Below are 10,551 nucleotides of genomic sequence, written 5' to 3'. Positions count from 1 at the left end.
TATATTTATGTTATAAAAAATCTGTGGCAAAAACCAACACCATATCATATAAAGCTGGTATGTATCTATTTAGCTTTTTTAATCTTCATTTTAGGATGTACAGACTTATTTGTAATGTGATACATATTTTATCAAATAATTATTTGACAAAGACACTGTCTTGGTGTCGCCCAAAAAGCAATCTTTCGCTGAAGAATTCTTTTAGAATAATGTTCTAAAAAAACTTAAAACTATGTGTTTTAAAAACTACCCTTTTTTAAAAGAAAAAATTACTTTTAATGGGAAGCTCAGTTGTGTTTTGATAGGTTTCTCCCAGCCTGTGTGTCTCCCACCTCCATTTTTGTTGCTGATAACTGTCTCTTAAGGATATGTGTGTGTATATATAAGCAGAAGAAAATACCACAAAAATTATTTGATGTATTTTCATGATCACTTGATTTCTTTAAGAAATGTTTTGAAGAATACTGCAGACTTCCACGCTGCCCTGAGCATCAGTGACATTGAGCTCTTTAAGTATTTTTGGATTGTGTGTCATCTTTATTTTGTTGTTTTATTTATAAATTAGAATTAGATTTGCTATGGCTCTGAAAATGTGTTGAGTGTTTCATCTTTTATTTATTTTTTTAAACCACTGATTTTGTTTGAGTGCAAGTCACGAGCATGATTCAGACTTAAGCTTTAATTCACTTATATCCCATTTAGATGCTGCTCTCTGTAAACAACAATAGTTTAGGATTAGCTAAAAGGTGGACAATAAATTTGTAAATAAATAAAAATTGTAAAAGATTCCACATCTGGTAATAGCTTGCACAAAATTTTGCTTCCTGGGGTGGAAAAAGCCCATTGCCTTTACCCATTTTTATTGCTTATTAATATTTCACTGTATATTAGAAAATAATGTGTAGTGATTGCATTCCCTAATGCAGAGAAATCCTAAACCACTTCACGCAATATTCATTCTCAGTTTGGAGTCCCCCTGGTTGGCAATAAGAAAGGATAGATTGCTACAGCTGTATGATGTATGTGAAGACCTGTATGTTAAGAGCCTCTGCTTCAGAACTTTGTGTTTTATATCTATGTTTAAAATTAAGTCTAAACACATTAGCCTGATAGCACATTAGCTGAATCCTCACCTGAGGTGGGTCAGCATAATGAATTGGTTCAATTCTATTGTTATTAGAAAAATAATATCTAATGTCTAACACATTATCAGATTTTCCAGGAAACTTTTGGTGGTAAGAATTAATTGCTTTCATAATTGAAAATATCATTCTTATTTCTCAATTATTCAGGTTATCATTGTTTTAACTAAATTTTAAATCTTTAATTATACTAGTGATGAGTGTGAAGTATTGTAGTAATAGCTCAAATGCCAACAACCTGCAATCAGAAGAAGATAAATTAGTTGTGAATAGTTCCTAGAATAGTAAGTAGAACTTCGGTCCAATGTTTTAGTCAGGTGATTTCTCCTTAGACCTTGGAAGCTGCTGCCCCTTTCCAGCTGTACGCTGTGCCTGATTAATTACAACTTTCCTCTGCTGACCTTCTGAAGTCAGTGTACGCTCACATATGATTTTTCTGGGCATTTTTTTGTGGAATGAGCTATTACAAATATGTTTCTGCTCTTCCTTACATAACTGCTTCTTTTCAAATTCCCTTCATAGGTTTAATATGCAGATATCCTGAAGAAGATTATGAATCATTCCCATTACCAGAATCTGTGCCTCTTTTTTGTCTACCTATGGGTGCAACAATTGAATGTTGGCCATCTAATAGTAAATACCCTCTCCCAGTTTTTTCTACATTTGTACTAACTGGAGCTTCTGCAGAAAAGGTATTTTGAAAGCTTTAAAAAAAAAAAAAGTTGTTAATAATTTAAGTTAAAAAATGTGGTTGTTTCTGTTCAGAATTATGACAAAACATATTTTCATAGACAAACTTGAATCTATTTGTTTGGACTTAATTCAGATACTGATTTAAAGAGTGACTTGCATTTGTTTCACTGCTGGGCTGTTGATCATATAAACCTGCACTCCTTTGCTTTCCAGCCATGTTAGCCTTTGAAACTACAGAGCTGTAAAAATTCTGACTGCATACACATGCGAGTATACTATTTTTATTGCAGGCATGGAAACAACCTTGCATGTATATACTTGTTCTAAAAAGTAAATTGGATGTCAGAGAAACACTGCCTTTGAGTTGCTTGTAAAGGATTCCTAAAATAGCTTTAAAGACAATTGTAGGAGCAGTTGACTATAATTGGACTCTGTATAATAATTATTTTTCTCTCACTTAAATAATTTCGTAAATTACTCATTCTCATATGGCATTAAGTGTTTTAAATAAATAATAGATAGTCTGGATTTTCATAGACATAAGAATATTCTAGAATAGGTTGCTTCAAAAGCTGGTGCCTTAAAGTAACTTTTCAAACAGTAACATAGACTTGATTTTCCTTGCATGTTTGGAGTTTGTTAGGTTGCTTTGAAGATTGAAGCAGATTTATTAACTTCAAATCAACGATGTTGTTTGCAGGTATATGGTGCTGCTATTCAGTTTTATGAACTGTATCCTGAAGAGAATCTCACAGAGAAACAAAAATCTCAACTGGGATTAGCAGCTGCTGTTGAGGGAAAGTCAGACACATGCAGAACAGTTCAAACAAATAAGTGCATCTGTCTGCTCTCTCACTGGCCTTTCTTTGATGCTTTCAAGAAGTTTCTTACCTTTCTGTATCGTTACTCCATTTCTGGTCCACATGTCCTACCCATTGAGAAGTAAGTAATTTCAAAAATTCATAAGACATTTCAGTTGATGAGAGCTCTTTTTTCCTTTCTTTTCTTTTTTTATTACTTCTAAGTTTCCTGTAGTATCCTTTTGACTTTAGTCATCAAACATTAAATATAATGGTTACACTAGATTAAGCACTTTTCTCCATTGATTAAATGTATCTTTACCTACTTCCTGAAAAAGCCTAGATTTTTATTTGTGATTTAAGTGCCTGCAAAGGTATCTCTGAAAGCCTTTTTTAATTAGCTTTGCACCTTTTAGCATAGTGATTAGGAGAAGCAAGATTATAAATCCTTTCTTAATATTTCATGCATGAAGTTAGGAGAATGAAATACGTAGTTTCGCATTTTTTCAAATGCCTATTTATTGTCTAATGAGCGATAATAAAGCAGATTGAATTTATTTGCACTAGTAATCCTCCTCTGTTTGTGATAAGCAAACTTAATTTCCTTTTTACATAAAGGATTTCATATTTTAAAATGCAGAGGAAATCCTTAACATCCAAGAAGTAGTTGATATCTATAATTTATATGTAATACCATTTAATATTTCTAGGGTAATGTTACTTTTTGATGCATCAGATTTCAAATGCAGTGTTTGCTTTTTTATTTTACTACATATCAGTCTTTTTTTGATTAAACTTCAATATTAAGTTTTATGAGACTTTAACTTTGTGGATTAAGCATTTTCTGTGATTGTTTATCCATTTCATTATTCCACTTTGTATCTGCTATACTTGTTATAAAATTTTGATAGTGTAAACTTCCAAGAATGAAAGTATTTTTATTTTTTTTCAGCTGAGAACTATTTTTGCATTTTGGGTTTTGGGAATGAATGAAATGAGAAGTAAATATAATAAATGTTTTATTAATTTTGATTTTACAGATTTATTTGCTTATCCCGAGTTCTCTGACTTGTAAACTGGTCAGTTTACTGTGGATAATTTAAATATAACTACACTGTCTTGCCTGAAGTTAATACAGTATCTGGCCTAGTTTCTTCAGCTATTTTAATGATGCTGAAGGTTGTGCCATACATGTGTGTTTGAACATCTTTCAGTCAGCCCTGCCACTGCAAGCAGCAGGCCTTTGCCTTGATGTTTGCTGTTCATTCCATGTTTCTGTCACCATCTTCATACCCTGGTAATAAAGGCCAATCCCCAAACCCATTGTCAGCCTGATTCCTTTCCTGTTCTCATTGCCACGTGGCTGCACAGACATTGATGCTGACAGAAGGAAGGTCAGTTGAGGAGTTGAGTTGTATTATGCGGAACTCTTGCACTTCCAGAACTTTTGTAAGTTTAATCGATTTACAGAACTCAGAACTTACTCAAATTTTAAAAACATTTTTTTTGTACTTGTGGTATATGGGAAAACTTCTTTCATCAGAAATCTTAACATAACATTTTGTATTTGGAAGGGAAGAAAATGGATTAACTTAATGAATCTCCTCGATACTAAGCTGTGAATATTTTTTTGCAAAGAATCAGTGCTAGTCTCTGAGGTATAGAGCTATTTCAAGCCAGTCTCAGAAGCATGATTGTAAAATGGTGTTGTGATCCTCAAACATCAATATTTCTACTTCACTTTTTTAAAAAAAAAATATTTTTTTATAAAAAGAAGCTCCTTGTAATTTTTCAGTCTCACAAACCAAGCTTGTAGTCTGGAAGGTAACCTGGCCTGCCATTTTGATTGTCACTAGTAGAAAAACAGGTTTTCAAGATCACTGAATATCCCTGTAGGATTTGGGGGTTGTTTTTTTTTTTCTCTCTGTCTTCTGATTAAGTATGTGCCACTTTATATAATAACTTCTTTTACTGGCAATAATTTTGTCTTGAGGTAAAGCAGTTCAAATTTATAATTTCTACTAAATCAGTATTTTTCTTTTCCTCTAGACACATTTCCCATTTCATGCATAAAGTTCCTTTTCCATCCCCTCAGAGGCCAAGAATTCTAGTTCAGGTAAGTGTAAAGATCTTAATAGCTGTGTCATAAGTGAAGGCAGAACAGCTGTTGAACAGGTTAGTAAATGGAAAATGTAATTTTTTTGTTCAGAATTTTTTTTCCTAAATTCATACACTTAATTTTTACAGATTTCTCACTGTTGTTTCTGGTTTAATTAAGGACTTTATTGAGATACTACAAGATACTGCTTAGTGAGCTTAGAAAATTTTTTTTTTTTGTCCAGAGTGTATGAAAATTAATGAAAAACTACTCAAAGTCAGCATCTGGTTTGATTTTTTTTTTGCAACAGCTTTTGAACCGTTTTCTTCTTGCTACTGTATGAAGGCTGAGTGTAAAATAAATAACTAAAATTAAAACCAGATGTGAAGAGCATATTCCTGATTACCCATTTCCCAGAGGGCTTCGTGCTGTCCTGTACATAATGGATAGCTCTTACTGAAAACTGCAAGAGCCACGCACATTACAACAGAGGCGTGCTTTATCAAATACAACCCTTATTCTGTCCTCCCTGCAAGACCTCGAGTATTTTACTGTGTGTGAGTGAAGTGGTGTAACTGCTCCGATTAGGTTACCTGTTATGTGAGATTTCACTCATGTCACTGTTGGTAGGAGACAGGAAATCCCTCTCTCGAAGACTTCTTAAGTAATTTTTATTCTTTTTTCTCCCCTAAGAGGCAAAACAGGTAGAGACACGTTAACATTTTATTGCTGAGAAAAAACAGTTCTATTCTGGTTGTATTTATTCTACCAATCCTGTGGTTTTTGAACAAGTTGTTACAAAATGATGTTACTCTCTGTTACTACTTTTGTGAAATAAAATAATGGAAAGCCCTGTGCAGTTTTCTGTCTTAATGTAGTAGCCCATATGCTAGTGAAGTCTTTCAGAGTAAACACAATGTTGGGTTATGTCTTCATAGAATGTGTTGAATATTAAAGACCCTCCTTAGTGTACTTGGATATTCTAAAGGAATGACTTTTATTACTGTTGCTGAAAGGAGTTGAAGAACAGTTACACTGAAACTCTATCTGACATTTCTGTTGCTTTTATTATAATTTTAAAGTTCCATTCAAAACCCAGTATTTTTACATCTTGGGTTTGGTTGGTTTGGTTTTTTTTGGTATTCATCTTCAATAAAATATTTGTGTTAGGGAACATTGAACACACATCTACAGAGAACTGTAAGTGAGTTTAGAGAAAAAATATTTAATTTTTTTAGTCTGCATTTGTAGGGAACTCTGTCAAAGTATGCACGGGTCTACATCCCGAAACAAAGTCTGAGGACCTAGGTGTAAGTGATGTGAAATTATGTCTGCTACACCTTATTTTCAAAATGCTTTATGCATCAAGTTACTACAACTTTAGTAGCTGACAGTGCAGATGGAGATCACACTGCTTTTAAAGTAGACAGTGGTAGTTGAGGTCTGAATAAGTATTTCCTTCAAGCTGCTTTCAGGGTCTTTTGTGTTTGATCCTACACTGAGTGAAATCACTGGTGATTGTATCCAGGATGTTTTCCCAAAAATAGTGAAGGAAACGCCTGTATTCTGGAAAATACAATTCCATTTCATTGAAGAAATAGTAATATTTTTCTGAAGCTTTTTAATTTAAAGCATGGTAGTCTTTTGCTAAATAATTAGTATAGCAAATCTTTCTGAATATGTGTTGCTGTAGAATGTCTTGCAAGTGCCTGTATGCTTTCTGAAAATGAGACCTGGTATATTTTAGTAACTGCATGTATGCCAGTCTGGCTTTGTAACCCATTCTTAGATCCTTCTTAGCATCTGTTACAAGTGAGAGAGAACATGGCATATGTCTGACTTTGAAGTTCCAAAGAAATTATAGCCATTAGTAGAACATTCAGGAATGTTCCTGATTGCCAGTTTCCAGCTGCCATGGTTGATAGGTTGTTTCTGATCTGCAATCTGCTAGACTCCATTCTTCATGTCCTCCATCCTCTCACTACATACATGTTCCTGTTCTAATGATGCATTTACAACCTGCAAACTTCAAGAGCACAGCGAGCAATATGTTTCTCCCTCTGAAGAATTGGGGCAGTAAGTGCTCCTTCTGCTGAAGGGAGACATGCTCTTTGAGTAGATGCTTGATTGTGTTTATCTGGTTTTGCTGAAACACAAAAGTCATAGGACATTAGGCTGATGCTTCCTTCCTGAGGGTACTTTATGAACGTTACCTCAGACTGAAAAAATGACTTCTTTGAATTCTTTCACTGAACAAGATAATGGTGATGGTTGTCACAAGGTGACTTACTTGAAGACACATCTGGCATGTAGAGTGGTGTGGCCATCCTCGTTTGTCATTGAAGCTAAATGTGGCATTAGCCTTCAAAAGCTCTGTTAGGTGACATACAGAAGGCAGCAGTACTGCGTAGACTCTCGTTATTGTCATAGGTTTTATGTGTCTGTCCAGGCACAGGGTTAGGTGACTTAGTGCTTCAACATTTGTATTACAAATTCATCTATTTATCTAATCTTATAACTTCTATTGTCTGGTCACAGTCTAAAGTGAAACATACTCAGAAATGAAGTGTTACTAGAAGTTGTCTGAACTTGCAGCTTAATTGTTATTGTGACTTTACTGAATTACTGCTGCTGCTTGTATGTGTGTTTTTATACAACAGACAGAAAATGCATGACCACTTAGCAGGGAGGATTAAGCTAACTGGTATGTTGTTACCTTGGATTTACTATGGCTGAAAATGTCAGTTGAGCTTTGATAAATTGATAGTGGATCTGTATTCCTGTACTCATTTGAATCCTCCTATTCATGCTGAATATATGAATGATTTCTCTTGATGTCATATCACTGTAAGAAAGAAATGTGAATTAATAACATCTTTGTCTTGGATCTTCAGCAAATGCAAATTTTAAAGATTCTATCAAAGCTGGGCTGTTTTCTACCAGCTAAAAGCCTAATTCTCACATCTTTCATATAAAATACTACTTTATATTATGATCTACCATCTCTCCCCTTCCTATGTTTTATCTATCGCTTTTCCCCTAAATCCAAAAGGAATCACTCCATGGCCCCTGAAAACTGTGTATCAGCTATGGGTTCTCACTTCCTTTAAAATACAGAAGGCTTCATTTTTTCAGCCATTAATATATGCAATTTTTTGCAGTATTAGCTAGTTTAAATTCCTCCTTATGAATATGCAATGTATTCAGTTCTGCCTGGGAAAGGGAGAGCATGCTTTGCCTGGGTTTTACTAAAAGATATTGGTGCATAGCATTGCACACCACTTATTACCATGCTGTACAAGTGGGTTATATAAGGTTTGGCTTAGTTTAATTTTTATTTTTTAGGTGTTCTTTATTATAGTTGTGTAATTTCTAATAAATATTTCCAAAGTTCATAATAAAAAGAATGTATTTTAAAATCTTTCTCCAGCTATCTCCACATGATAACCTGATTCTTAGCCAACCTGTGTCATCACCCCTTCCACTGAGGCAAGTAGTACCATCTTCTCTTTAATTGTGAAAAGTATTCAACTTACACTGCAGAAAAGATTTGATACTTTGAGTTGTAATTGTGCAAATTAACTTACCTTGTCTGGTGCCTTTTGTAACTAGTGTGTCTGAAGTTTATTTCATGTGATTAGACCTGTGCCCTGAAAGGATACATACTTAATGAACAATATCTCTGGTTTTTCAAATAATTTGAGTGGTTCTTGAGGCAGAACATAGATTGTTAGATCCCCTTTGTAGGAGTTGGTACCTGGGCTCCCCAGACAGCGCAGCTTTTGTATTGCAAGGTAATGGAAAGAGCTCTGTGATTGTCCTAACTGTCCTGTCTCTGTGCAGGAGAATGATTAAAGAAACACATGTTGTCTCCCTGTAAATTGCTTCTCAAAATGAAAAATCATCATGCACATGTCCTGAAAATAGTCTAGACTGATTGAAGAGTCTGAAGGAATTATGGTTACTATTGGGAAGTAACCATTCTTCACTGAACAGTGAAGTGGACCAAGTGGTCTGCCTCACAGTCTTCTTTAAAAGAAAGATTTGCAGATTTATGCTTCTAAAATCCCACTTTAATGCCTTGATTTCTATTTGTTATTGAACTTTTTTTTTTTTCTAATAGTCCCTTGAAACTCACCAGTGTGTTTATATTCTGTAACAGTGGGGGCAAATTTTCTACACTACTTCAGAATTTGGGACCTGAAAATGCAGTAACTCTACTTGTATTCGCTGTGACAGAACACAAAATTCTCATCCATTCACTGCGACCTTCTGTCCTTACTAGTGTGACAGAGGCATTAGTCTCTGTAAGTAACACTTTTTTTTTAATCATACACCTGTAAGTGCAAAAAAATGTTTTTTTAGATAAAATCTAAAATTGGTAGCAGGCTTAAAGGTTACTTAAAAATAAGAATAAAAATAAAGATCATTAGAGAGAAAAATTCATGTTGCTAATGATCCCATGAAGACAGAGGAAAAAGAGTAACTGTTGTTGGTTCTTTGTGTGTAAATATTGTAAATAAGCATGTTGTTTGGTCATCACAGTGCACTGTATATGAGCTCCTGATTTTCCCAAATAGCACTGTATTCTCTCTTGCAGAAGAATTTTAAATGCATTTCATTTTCCTGCCTCTCTACTATGCATTGTTTTGCTACCTCTTCTATATACAGTCTGATATATTCCCTACAAATTAACACATGGCATTTTAGAGGAATGAGTGCATTTTTTATTTAATAATCTGTATCTAGGTTTTCAGTAATAATTGTCTACCATGTTAAATAATTTTGAAGTGGCAGTTAGTGAAGTGTGGTTTATATCTGCATAGGCTGTATTATTATTATCCATGTTTAACCTATGTTTTTTTTCTCTGCATATTTTCAAAGATGATATTTCCCTTCCACTGGCCTTGCCCATATATTCCTCTCTGTCCCTTGGCACTGGCAGATGTGTTGAGTGCACCGTGCCCTTTCATAGTGGGAATTGATTCAAGATACTTTGACCTCTATGACCCTCCACCAGACGTTAGCTGTGTTGACCTAGATACCAATACAATTTCTCAGTAAGTATTTATCAACAATTTTTCTTCTATGTTAATTTTTTTTTTGCTTCCTGTTTTCAAAGACAAAAATTAGCTTTTTGCCAGAACTTTGAGGGGGTTTTGTTTGCTTTTAAACCCTGAACTTTCTAATATATATCATCCTTCTTGAAATGAGGATGCTAGAAGTGATATCTCCTGTTCAACATGGCAGAGTGGAGGTACAGTCTTCATTGGAACATTATTGCCTTTCATTCTGTTACATTAAAATCTTATTGCGTGCATTGGCATGTTTCCTGGATTAACCATATTGTGTCTCACTTCATTGGCCCTGGAGGAGAACAGTGATTTTCGTTTTTCAGGAACAGCTTTCTTAGTGTTGAAGAAATTGTAGTATCTTCATATGGACATCTGCTTGAAAATGATAACAAATAAATCATATTCCATATCAATATGAAGTATAGAAACTTCATGTTGAGAATGAAATGTGAATTTCCATGGGTGTGAGAGTCTTAATTAAGACTTAGAATCATGCCTTCATTAGCAAACTGAAATAACAGTATTATAATATTTCTCCTTCAGAACTGGGTAGAGTACTACATTTTTCTGTAATAATTAACTAGTATCTAAAATACCAGTAAGGGATGACAGTGCACTGATAAAACCATTGGGACACAGTCCGTGTTGTTATGATACTCAAAAGAAAGAATTACTTATGTCCTTGTGATGATGTGGTACAAAAATAGACAGAAGAAGATAAGGCTTCTAAATCAAGGTTCTAA

General features: G+C 34.2%; 1 protein-coding gene across 1 annotated transcript in view; it reads left to right on the top strand.

Moving 5' to 3' along the window:
• The window catches only part of LOC104525744 (C-myc promoter-binding protein-like), a gene marked incomplete at its 3' end in the record, with an annotated part of 11,918 nt that extends 2,125 nt beyond the window's left edge, over positions 1–9,793 (top strand). The window contains exons 4-10 of the mRNA XM_010168978.1: positions 1–57; positions 1,665–1,834; positions 2,536–2,777; positions 4,685–4,751; positions 8,164–8,222; positions 8,896–9,040; positions 9,618–9,793. Of these exons, the coding sequence (XP_010167280.1) occupies positions 1–57; positions 1,665–1,834; positions 2,536–2,777; positions 4,685–4,751; positions 8,164–8,222; positions 8,896–9,040; positions 9,618–9,793 (916 nt within the window). The remainder of the gene's footprint in view (positions 58–1,664; positions 1,835–2,535; positions 2,778–4,684; positions 4,752–8,163; positions 8,223–8,895; positions 9,041–9,617) is intronic.
• Between the last annotated feature and the right edge of the window lie 758 nt (positions 9,794–10,551).

Source organism: Antrostomus carolinensis, unplaced genomic scaffold (genome assembly GCF_000700745.2).
Source record: "Antrostomus carolinensis isolate BGI_N321 unplaced genomic scaffold, ASM70074v2 scaffold16695, whole genome shotgun sequence".
In the NCBI taxonomy this organism is placed as follows: Eukaryota; Metazoa; Chordata; class Aves; order Caprimulgiformes; family Caprimulgidae; genus Antrostomus; species Antrostomus carolinensis.
This window is presented reverse-complemented; position numbering and strand designations above follow the sequence as displayed.